Consider the following 12,999-nt stretch of genomic DNA (forward strand, 5'->3'; position numbering starts at 1 on the left):
ATAAATAAATAAAATAAAAATGGGCAAAGGATTTAAATAGACATTTCTACAATGCAGATATACAAATGAACTATAAGCACATGAAAAGATGTGCAATGTCTTTAGCCATTTGGCAAATACAACCAGTGAGATGCCACTTCATACCCACTAGGGTGACTGTAATAAAAAATACATGCAATAACAAGTGTTGGTGAGAATGTGGAGAAATTAGAACCCTTATGCATTGTTAATGGAAATGTAAAATTGTGCAGCTGCTTTGAAAAACAACTGGGCAGTTTCTCAAATAAACATAGATACAGATACCTACCGGGGATATATAGATACAGCATGATTCTGTTGTATAAAGTGTCCAGAATAGGCAAAACCTATCTAACTGAGGCTTAGGTGGGTAAAAAGAAAGTAGATTTGTGGTTTCCAGGGGGTGGGGGAAGAAAGGGAGTGGGCCATAAGGAGTGACTGTTAATGGATATGGGGTTTCTTTTTGAGAAGATAAAAGTGTTCTGAAATTAGGCCGGGCACAGTGGCTCATACCTGTAATCCCAGCACTTTGGGAAGCTGAGACGGGTGGATCATTTGAGGCCAGGAGTTTGAGACCAGCCTGGCCAACATGGCAAAATCCTGTCTCTACAAAAATACAAAAATTAGCCGGGCATGGTGGTACATGACTGTAGTCCCAGCTACTCGGAGGCTGAGGCAGGAGAATCGCTTGAACCTGGGAGGCACAAGTTGCAGTGAGCCAAGATTGTGCCACTATACTCTAGCCCGGGCAACAGAGCAAGATTGTCTCAAAAAAAAAAAAAAAAAAAAAAAAAAAAAGTTCTGAAATTAGTAGTGATTGCACAACTCTGTGAAGATACTAAAACCACTGAATTACACACTGAAAAGGGGTGAATTTTATGGTATGTGAATTATATGTCAATTAAACTGTTATTTCAAAATAAAACTAAACTAAACCAAGGGTTCTAGGTGCCCCTAGTGACTCCAACATGACAGCTTGCATCCACTCTATCTGGCTGATGTGGTGAGCTGTGGAAAGGCACCCACTGCTCCCTGTTCTGTTAGGGTCTCCTCCCCACCTAATTGGCTCAGAGGACTCCCTTACTCACCTAAGTTTCTGCCCACTGTAGCCATAGGAGCAGCAAGAACAAGAACAAGAACACAGCTGATGTGTTTTGTGAATTGTATTGTGAGAACTGATCAGGCCCCACCTCTTACTTCAGCACCCTAACCCATTTCACTCCAGCATACTGGTAGGGTTGCCAGATAAAATACAAGACACTCAATTACATTTCAATTTTAGGTAATCAATGAACAATTTTTTGGTAGCAGTATGTCTCAAATGTTGCATCATTCATTTAAAATTTAACTGGACATCTTGTATTTTTATTTGCTAAACTTGGCAATCCTACACTCTGGCCTCCATGCCATCCCTGAAACACACGAACCACACTCTCACCTCGGGACCTTTCCATTTGTTCTTCTTTCTGCCCAAAATTCTCTTCCCCCAGATAGTCACATGGTTCCCTTCTCACTTCAGGTTTTTGTCCAAACAGCATCTCATCATAAGAAGGTGTTTCCTACACACCTTATATAGAAGAGCCACTTTTACCTGGCACTCTGATGCCCCTTCCCCCTGGCATTCACCACCACCTGACACATATATATATATATTTATATATATATTTATATATATTTATATATATATTTATATATATATTTATATTTATATATATTTATATATATATTTATATTTATATATATTTATATATATATTTATATATTTATATATATTTATATATATATTTATATATATATTTATATATTTATATATATTTATATATTTATATATATTTATATATATTTATATATATTTATATATTTATATATTTGTATCTATTTATATCTATTTATATATATTTATATCTATTTATATATATTTATATCTATTTATATATTTATATATTTATATATATATATTTATATATTTATATATATTTATATATTTATATATTTATATATTTATATATATTTATATATATTTATATATTTATATATTTATATATATTTATATATATTTATATATTTATATATATTTATATATATTTATATATATATTTATATATATATTTATATATATATTTATATATTTATATATATATATTTATATATATTTATATATATTTATATATATATTTATATATATTTATATATTTATATATATTTATATATATTTATATATATTTATACATATTTATATATATTTATATATATTTTTATATATATTTATGTATTTATATATTTATCTATATTTATCTATATTTATATATTTATATATATTTATTTATATATTTATATATTTATTTTTATATATTTAAATATATATATTTTTATATATATTTATATATATATTTTAATATATATTTATATATATTTAAATATTTATTTTTTATATATATATAAATATATATTTTTTATATATATATTTAAATATATATTTATATATAAATATATATTTTTATACATATATATTTAAATATATATATATTTAGTGGCTAATTGCCTGCTTTCCCCTCAGTATATTGGAGACTCCTTGAGGGTAAGGCTTCTTTTATTCACTACTGCGTTACCAGTGCTTAGAACAGGGTCTGGCACGGAGTAGGCAATATGTTAATATTTACTGAATGAGTAGAGAAGTGTCGTGCATGGGTTATCTCATCTAATCTTCCAAACAGTCCTATGAGACAAATATTGCCACCAACTGTGTTTCATAGATGAGACAGCTAAGACATGAAAGCCAAATAACTCATCAAGAAGCCCATTTTAGATGCAGGAGCCAGACCCCAAATGACCCACCTCCCTGAACCAGCTCACTGTCACAGGCACTGCACAGACACTGCACAGCTCACTGTCACAGGCACCATACAGCTCACTGTCACAGGTGGCAGGGCAACTTGGAGCTAGGGTGGCAGGTGTTTCTGACTCCTTCCATTTAGGGTACTCTGGGTTAGATGAAGGAAGGAGCCACAGACACATCTGAGAGTCTACATTTGCACCAGAGAGCTTAATTCTGGGATTTAATTAAGGCTTGACTATTGCCTACACAATTATTGTGCAATATAAAGTGTTTCAAATAACTATAGAGTATTTCAAATAATTAAAGACTTGATTTTGCCTACACAATTACTGTGCAATATAAAGTGTTTTAAATAACTACCTAAACCTCTATTAATGGAGAAGTCTGGGGGGGTATCTATACTCACTTTTATTTCTTCTTGAACATCAGGATTGCGGAAATTTAAATCAGGTTGCTCTTTCATAAACTGATGAAAATAACATTGGTTTCGCACTTCGTCAAAGTGCCAACTGGAGTTTCCATACACACTTAACTGGCAAACAAAGAAAACAGCACATCAGTGACATATAATGGTATTGCCCACAAATAAAGATCATTGCCCTCCCTGATCCTTTGCAGGCAGAGTATGTAAATCCTGAGCGTTTTCCTTCTACGAAGAGCAGCAGGTTAAAGTAACCCCTTCCAAATACCCCCCACCCCATTGGCCTAATGCCTCACAAACATGGTTGCAATGTATTTTTACAGTAGAGGCTGTTTGTAACAACTGCAACAGCAAACAAATGTTCTCAAACCCAAGACAAGGTCAACTTAAGGAACAGACATTACTAATGTATTTTCTTGAATCTTCTGTCCAGGATCCGAACTCTTGTTTGTGAAGAGAAGCAAAATGGTAGTCAATTTGGAAGAAAGACACATTCCGCTCATCTTGGAGCTTGAGTCCAGAGAGACTGAATATTTAAATTGTATCCCCAGAAAATTATTAGAATCCTTCACTTAAAATCTCTACCAGTCTCCAAGAATAAAAAGCAACTTCAAGTGTTGGTACTCAGCAACAGTTGACGCTGTCGCTGGTCTCCTCTGTCTGGAAATGCTCACATTTATGGCCCCATGGCGTGACTCTCCTGGCTGCCCTCCCACATATCTGGCCACTCCTTAAGTCAATGCTGTAGGCCCTTGAATGTGAGAGTTTCATGGGGCTCTGTCCTAGGCCTTTTGTCCATTTCATGTTAAAGAGAACATCTGGAAAACATTTAACAACTGGGAGGTTTTACATAAATCTTTTTGAGTTGGAAGACGTAGTTACACTGAGTCCACATGTCCATGGCAACACCAGGCAGATGCTGAGTAGTAGCTGCTGCCTTTCAAGGACATGCACCCTTTCCAATTCAACACACAGCCCACCTGGACACAACCAGGGCAAGAGATTTTTAGTGTACGTAAACAATAAAAAATCAGTATCCAGAATACAAAAGGAACTGAAGAAAGCAATTTCAAAGGGATAAATAATCCAAAAGAAACTAGGGGAAAGAAACCATAAAGAGGTGTTTCACAGAAATGGACACTGAAGTGAATAAATGTAAGAAAAGACGTTCAACATCACTAGGAATTAGATCATTACTGTATTAGGAATTAGACACATCATCATTAGTAATTAAATAAATATAAAATTAAGATCGCAATGCAATATTGTTTTAAGTCTGGGCTGGGCATGGTAGCTCAAGCCAGTAATCACAGCACTTTGAGAGGCTGAAGCGGGAGGACTGCTTGAGGCCAGAAGTTCAAGACCAGCTTGGGCAACATAGCGAGACCCCATATTTACAAAAAAATAAAAAAACTCAGCCACGCATGATGGTGCATGCCTGTGGTCCCAGCTACTAAGGAGTCTGAGGTGGCAAGGATTGCTTGAGCCTGGGAGCTCAAGGCTGCAGTAAGCTATGATTGAGCCACTACACTTCAGCCTGGGTGGCAGAGTGAGACCCTGACACAAAGTAATAATAATTTTTAAATAAAAATTACAAAGTTGGGCAATACCAGGAATTAATGAGAATGTGTATTTTTTATACTTCTGTGGGGGATATAAATTGGTACAACCATTTTGATAATGAATTTGATACTATCCTGTAGAGCTGAGCATGCAACATCCTGCACAGCAATTTTACTCCTAGTTATTTACCTTAAAGAAGCCCTTGGTTGGGCATGGTGGCTCACGCCTGTAATCCTAGCACTTTGGGAAGCCGAGGTGGGCAGATCAAAAGGTCAGGAGTTCAAGATCAGCCTGGCCAATATGGTGAAACCCTGTCTCTACTAAAGATACAAAAATTAGGTGGGCGTGGTGATGGGTGCCTGTAGTCCCAGCTACTTGAGAGGCTAAAGCAGGAGAATCGCTTGAACTGGAGAGGCAGAGGTTGCAGTGAGCCAAGATCGTGCCATTGCAGTCCAGCCTGGGCGACAGAGCAAGACCATCTCAAAAAAAAAAGAAGACCTTGCACATGTACCCCAAGATAGATTAATGACAGTGTTTATAGTAACATTGTTCATAATAAAAAAAAAACGGAAGTAGCCCAACTTCCCATCAACTGAAGAGTGGATAAGTAAACCATGGATTGTTCACACAGTGAAATATACAACAATGAAAATGTATGAACCATAGCTACATGAAGCTACATGAATAAATCATGAAAAAGTTAGTTAAGAAGACTATACCTAGCATGACACTTTTCTGAAGTTCAAAATAGAGGAAACCAAAAAATAATTTTTTTAGAGTCGAAGTCTTGCAATATATGGTTATACTACAAGGTGTTTATCCATCATATACATATACGTATTTTTGAACATATTAACTATTACATTAGAAAATGTAACCTTGACTATAGTGGAGAACTAACAAAGCGATGGAAAAACTGGATGACAAAAAAGGCAGCTGTGACCATTCTATAAGCAAGAAATGATATGGTTTGAGTATGGCAGCAATTTTTAAAAGCAGACTGTGGAGCTGGAATGACTAGATCCCATCTTTAGCCCTGTCATTTATTAGCTGAGTAACCTCAGTCTGCCTATCTGCAAAACAGGAATTACACCTGACTCATAGGATTATAGAGTGGATTAACTAAATTAATGAATATAAAACACTTAGCACAGAGCCTGGCACAAAGTAAGTATTTTGTAAATGTTTGCTAATGTCATTGCAATTTTAACAAGTCAGTGAACTGGAGGAAAAAATTAAAGAGGTGAAACTGCCAGGACTTGCTGACAGCCTGTTCCTCAGGCTGCATAGTGGTACCATTCACTGAACCTGGGAGATGGAAAGTTGTAGGGAGAAGATCACACATCACAAAGTTGACCTGGAAATATATCAATTCTGAGTGTCCTTGGATCACCTAAAAGTTGATGTTTAAATATTTATGGAGAAGGTCCAGAAGAGAGAAGGAGGGATTGGAGGAGGGAGGGATGATCCAGAATAAAGGCAGGAGAGAACACAAACCCGGGCAAGGGGAAGCTCTGGCCTGGGACAGAAGCAGAGCTGCCAGATGAAGTGCAGGATGCCCAGTTACATCTGAATTCAGATCAACATGCATATTGTTGAGTATAAGTATTACTCATGTGGCCAGGCACAGTGGCTTACACCTGTAATCCCAGCACTTTGGGAGGCCGAAGCGGGAGGATCACTTGAGCTCAGGAGTTCAAGACCAGCCTGGACAACAGAGTGAGGCCCTGTCTTTACAAAAAAATAAAATATTAGCTGGGCATGTTGGCACACATCTGTGGTCCCAGCTACTTGGGAGGAATAGCTGGGAGGATTGCTTGAGCCCAGGAGGCAAAGACTGCAGTGAGCCATGATCAAGCCACTGCACTCCAGCCTGGGAGACAGAGCAAGACCCTGTCTCTGAAAAATAAAAATAAAAAAGAAGGTATGGTCCACACTAAAAAATTATTTATGCACTGCTTATCCAAAATTCAGATTTAAATGGGCATTCTGAATTTTTATTTGCTAAATCTGGTCACCCCAGAAAGGAGGGATCTGGCTTCTGTTGTAAAAGGAGTGAGTAGGAAGAGGGTGGGAATGGGGCAGGCAGGCTTGATGGCTTCCGTTTTCTCTGTGAAGTCGAGTTTGCTACTGACAGTGATAAGATGGGGTAGAGGCAGATATGATGTTTGAAAAGAGGGAGGGAAAGTTGATTGGTTGGAATTAGCAAAATTCCCAAGAAGATTGGATGGCTCAGTTCAGGTGGGGACAGTGAAGGTGTGATGTCTCCAGACACTCGACTACTAAGCTTTAGGCAAAAAGAAAGTAGATAATTGGGTTCATTCATGGCTAGGGTCTTGTCAGACAGAGGAGACAAAAAGTCAGAAAGGCAAGGGGGGCCAGGAGCGGTGGCTTACACCTGTAATCCCAGCGCTTTGGGAGGCCGAGACAGGTGGATCACCTGAAGTCAGGAGTTCAAGACCAGATTGGCCAACATGGTGAAACCCCACCTCTACTAAAAATACAAAAATTAGCCGAGTATGATGACGCATGCCTCTAATCATAGCTACTGGTAAGGCTGAGGCAGGAGAATTGCTTGAACCCAGGAGGTGGAGGTTGCAGTGAGCCGAGATTGTGCTATTGCACTCCAGCCTGGGAGACAAAAGTAAAACTCCATCTCAAGAAAAAAAAATGCAAAGAGGTATGGATAGTAGAAAAAAGGTTATCGAACTAATGGGACATGGAATCCAAGTTGGATCGGGTAGGAAGTGAAGGAAGGGTGGAAGGAGAGAAAATAGGTTTGAATTTGCTAGAACACATCATCTCTATGATGAAATCAGAAATCTAAATAATAATTGGAAGCCTGGGTAAATAATAACTGGAAGCCTTATTTCTATTTCTTTCAGAAACTTGCCCCCTTCCCATAAACTATGTTCATTAATTTTTCCCTCAGAAGGGTTTTACTAAATCAGTTCAATCACTGCATATCTGCCTTTTACCCTTCGTAAATCAGACAGGTTGATACTTACCCAGTTGTTGGGTGGAATGGTTTTGCCATTTTCATGGGTACAGTCATGCCAGATATAATAATTAGTATATTTTCCTGTCCGTGTCCGACTCAATTGAAACCAAATATGTTTATCACTCGTGTGGTTTGGTATGAAATCGATGATTAATTTTAAACCTAATGAGTAAAAGACATTTCAAATGCTAGGGAAAGATTGTATTAGAATAACATATGACAGGCCAGGCACAGTAGTGGCTAACGCCTGTAACCCCAATACATTAGGAGGCTAAGGTAGGAGGATTGCTTGAGCCCAGGAGGTGGAGGCTGAAGTGAGCCATAATTGCACCACTGCACTCCAGCCTGGGAGACACAGCAAGACCCTGCCTGGAAAAAAAAAAAAAAAAGGAGGGAAAGGAGAGGGGAGAAGAGGGGAGGGGCAGAAAGGAGATAGGGAAGGAAAAAGAAAAGGGGAAAGGAAAGGAGAAAGAAAAAAAGGAAAGGGAAGGGAAGGAAAGAAAGAAGGAAGGAAGAGAGGGAGGGAGGGAGGAAAAGAAATAGTATATGACAGTTAAGGAAAAGAAATGCTTTAAGCAAACATTTGAAAAAGTGCTTCTGTCAACCCTCACCCCCATCCTGCTCACTTTCCATTCAACTTACCTTTATCATGTATGGCTGCAACCAGATTCTCAAAATCTTCCATCGTTCCAAAAATGGGATCAACTTCCCGGAAATCTTCAACACCATATCTGAAATCTTTAAGGGACGATTTATAAAATGAAGTAATCCAAACCGTTTTTATATTTAAACCTGTGATGTAGTCCAGTTTATCTTGAATACCTGAAGAAAAAAGTCAAAGTCATGAATAAATCCTACTTTGTTTTAGTTAAAGGACAAAAAATATAACAAATATGCCTAAGATAGAAATATTTACATGAAGGCAAAAATACTTAGAATTTTGTTGAATTTGAGTATAATTCAAATAGGAAGATCTAGCTCTACAAAAAAACATCAAATTAGGCTGGGTGTGGTGGTTCACGCCTGTAATCCCAGCGCTTTGGGAGGCCAAGGTGGGAGGATACCTAAGGTCAGGAGTTTGAGACCATCCTGGCCAACATGGCAAAACCCCGTCTCCACTAAAAATACAAAAATTAGCTGGGTGCGGTAGCACATGCCTGTGATCCCAGCTACCTGGGAGGCTGAGGCGGGAGAATCGCTTGAACCTGGGAGGCGGAGGCTACAATGACCCAAGATCATACCACTGCACTCCAGCCTGGGCGACAGAGCGAGACCCTTTCTCAAAAAAAAAAAAAAAAAAAGAAAAGAAAAAGAAAATCAAATTAGTCATCTAGCAGTAATCGATGACCTTTAACATAGCATTAAAAAAAATCTGTGACTTACTCATATTTTATATTTAAAACCAAGACTGTGGTATTGTTCATTTATTCTACACATGGTTTTTGAGCAGCTAATCTACGCCAGCTGCTGGGCTAAATGTCAAGGAACAGAGCAGAGTAACACATGGCCCCCGTTGGTCACGTGGTCTACACTGCACTGTTCTGTCTAAGAGCCAAGTGCCACATGTGGCCACTGAGCACTTGCAGTGTGGCTGATTTGAATTGAGATGTGCTGTAAGGGAACAACATGTATTGGATTTTGAAGACCCTGTACAAAAAGAAAGAATGTAAAAACCTCATTAATATTTTTATACTGGGCCGGGCATGGTGGCGCATGCCTGTAATCCCAGCACTTTGGGAGGCCTTGGTGGGTGGATTGCTTGAGCTCAGGCGTTGGAGACCAGTCTGGGTAACATGATAAAACCCCGTCTTAAAATACAAAAAAAAAAAAGAGTATATATTTTTATACTGATTTTGTGTTGAAATGGTACATTGGATTAAACAGAACATATGAAAATTAATTTCACCTGCTTCTTTTTTCCTTTTTTTAATGTGGCTACTACAAAATTTACAATTTCTTATGTGGCTCCCATTGTATTTCTTTTGGGCAGTGTTGGTCTCGGAAGTGTCTGCAGGTAGGGGTGGGATGATGACCAGACTGAAGAGCTAAGGAAGAGCTGCAGAAAGTGCTTTAAGGGCATCAGGGCATTGGCCCTTGATCCCCAGGGGCAGAGGAAGCTGATGACCCCTGAGGGTAAGGACAGAGAAGGTCCAGGATGGTGTGGGCAAGGGGAATCAGAGTGAAGGGCTTCCAGGCACAGCAAAGGAAAGGAGGGAGCAAGCATAGACAGGGCATGTCTAAAAAAGGGTGAGAAGTCCAGACACAGTGGCTCATGCCTGTAATCCCAACAATTAGGGAGGCTGAGACAGGTGGACCACTTGAGGTCAGGAGTTCAAGACCAGCCTGGCCAACATGGTGAAACCCCATTTCTACTAAAAAATACAAAAATTAGCTGGGGACGGTGGTGCACGCCTGTAATCCCAGCTACTCGGGAGGCTGAGGCAGGAGAATTGCTTGAACCTGGGAGGTGGAGGTTGTAGTGAGGTGAGATTGTGCCACTGCACTCCAGCCTAGGCGACAGAGCAAGACTCCATCTCAAAAAATAATAATAATAATAAATATAAATAAATAAGTAAATGCATCAATTAATTTATAAGGTGATAAATGTTGTCGGTGCACGGGGTCTGAGAAGGAGTGCAACTGCAACACAGAAGGTAAGTTTGTGCCAATATTTGAGGAGTCTTTGTTTCCACTCTCAGACTGCCTTTGAACTTGCTAAATTTGGACTGTTTCCCTTGTTCACTTATATAGGAACCCAGGAATTTATACAGAATAGAATTCTAGGCTTGGCTGAGAAGACATGTGGAAATGAAACTTTGTATTTGGAACTTTGTAGGATAATGAGCAGATAATATGTTTTCTCCTTCTAGTTCAGAGTCCCAAATGCATATTCAGCAACTTGAGTCTAGTATTCAATCTCCAGTAACTTTCTGTGTAATCCTGATGTGGCTTCCTAGAATCAGACTGTCAGAGGCCACACCGCAGGCTGAAGGTCACTAATTCCAAAGCACAGAGTCATTCGACACCTGGGATCTGGGCTCTTCCCCTATAACAGGCTGCTTATTTATTTATTTATTTATTTATTTATTTATTTATTTTTGAGATGGAGTCTCGCTCTGTCACCCAGGCTGGAGTGCAGTGGTACGATCTCAGCTCACTGCAACCTCCGCCTCCTGGGTTCATGCCATTCTCCTGCCTCAGCCACCCAAGTAGCTGGGACAACAGGCGCCCGCCACCCCGCCCAGCTAATTTTTTGTATTTTTTTTAGTAAAGACGGGGTTTCACCATGTTAGCCAGGATGGTCTCAATCTCCTGACCTCGTGATCCACCCGCCTCGGCCTCCCAAAGTGCTGGGATTACAGGCGTGAGCCACCGCGCCTGGCCCGCCAGGCTGCTTATTTTTGTCTCTGTACCCCAGTTCCCCCATATGGGTAGCTGCAAGATCTCACACAGTATCAACAGGCAACAAGAAGGTTTTGATCTAAGCCAGCACAGCAACACAATATATCTTATGATGAGACACAAAGGAACATGAGGATGAAAACAAAGTGGCTGGAGAAAGTAAACAAGGGATCCCACCCCACATTTTAGGAGGAGAGAGGGCAATCACCAAAACCAGACTCAAAGCTGGAATGGGATCTTCATAATAACAACAACGAAATCCCTTCAGCCTCAAAGACAAATGCCTATGGATTGCAGGAAGTAAAACATCCCTCCAAGAACAGGTATTGGAAATGACAAACATCAGAGTTGATTGGAAACCACCATGCTTATGGGAATGTTGGACCTATCCAGAAGGAGATTATTAGGAAGGCAGGGCCAGGAAGCCGTAAACGTATCTCTGGATTTAGGGCTTTAGGTCTATTCAGTCAGAACATTGCTTTTGCTAAGCACTCAATGTGCAAAAGGCAGCAGGTAATAGGTCATGAGTCAGGGGAAAGGGAGTCACTCAAGGCAGGATTAAAGGATGCTAGAAACACATCCAAAGCCGAAGAGTCTGGGGTGGGGAGCCCATGGTCTGATTAGGGAGGCTAAAGAAAGAGTAATGAAGGCAATGGGTTTGAGCTGCACCGTGAAGGACAGATACACTCTTCTTCAATGAGTGACAATGCAGGATGATTTTTTAAAAAAGAATGATATGGCCGGATGCGGTGGCTCACGCCTGTAATCCCAGAGTTTTTGGAGGCCGAGGCGGGCAAATCACCCGAGGTCAGGAGTTCGAGACTAGCCTGACCAACATGGAGAACCCTCGTCTCTATTAAAAATACAAAATTAGCCAGGCATGATGGCGCATGCTTGTAATCCCAGCTACTCGAGAGGCTGAGCCAGAAGAATTGCTTGAACCCAGGTGATGGAGGTTGCAGTGAGCTGAGATCGTGCCATTGCACTCCAGCCTGGGCAACAAGAGTGAAACTCCATCTCAAAAAAAAAAAAAAAAAAAGAGAGAGAGAGAGAGAATGATAGGAGCATGAAAAAAAAAGCCTTCTACTAGTGATTAAGGAAAGCTGCAGGTTTCAAGAATTCATTTGTAGCATTTTAAAGATACATTAAGCCCATTCCTACTTTCCACATTCATATCATCCTGTTTTGTTTTCTTCAAACCAATTATCATTGTAAAACATTAGTTTGTTAGTTTCCTTATTTGTTTCCTATTGTTGCCTTGAACTAGAGTGACCATACCAACCAATTTGCTCAAAAGTTCCCAGTGTATGCCTGCCATCTGGCATAATTTTACTCTGAAGTATGTCCTGGTTTCAGCGATATATTGTAAGGATGTTTTACACATAACCCCCCAAGAAATTAACTTAGCTTTTAAAAAATAATTTTTCACTTTTTTTTTCTTTTTGGAGATGGGGTCTCCCTATGTTGCCTAAGCTGGCCGGCTGAGAGCTCCTGGGCTCAAGCAATCCTCCCACCTCAGCCTCCCAAGTAGCTGCAACTACAGTCATGCGCCACTACCCCTGGTTAATTCTTTACTTGTTTTATACTAATATGGACATGGTTTTAAACAATCCTTAATTCAAGTAATAACAAACGCATACTGCTACACCTTTTCTACTTCCCTTCCTTTTTTAGAATTTAAACTTTAAGACTCAGCCTATACTTTTTACAGATATCACTTGATTTTTTAAAAAATATTATTTATGCTTTATTCACTAA

At 39.4% G+C, this 12,999-nt stretch overlaps 1 protein-coding gene across 1 annotated transcript in view; it reads right to left on the reverse strand.

Moving 5' to 3' along the window:
• The window catches only part of SLC3A1 (solute carrier family 3 member 1), a 44,512-nt gene that overhangs the window by 30,640 nt on the left and 873 nt on the right, over positions 1–12,999 (reverse strand). The window contains exons 2-4 of the mRNA XM_063713445.1: positions 8,482–8,661; positions 7,847–8,001; positions 3,261–3,386 (exon numbers count right to left, since the gene is read on the reverse strand). Of these exons, the coding sequence (XP_063569515.1) occupies positions 3,261–3,386; positions 7,847–8,001; positions 8,482–8,661 (461 nt within the window). The remainder of the gene's footprint in view (positions 1–3,260; positions 3,387–7,846; positions 8,002–8,481; positions 8,662–12,999) is intronic.

The sequence above is a fragment of the Pongo abelii genome, chromosome 12, assembly GCF_028885655.2.
Source record: "Pongo abelii isolate AG06213 chromosome 12, NHGRI_mPonAbe1-v2.0_pri, whole genome shotgun sequence".
Lineage (NCBI taxonomy): Eukaryota > Metazoa > Chordata > Mammalia > Primates > Hominidae > Pongo > Pongo abelii.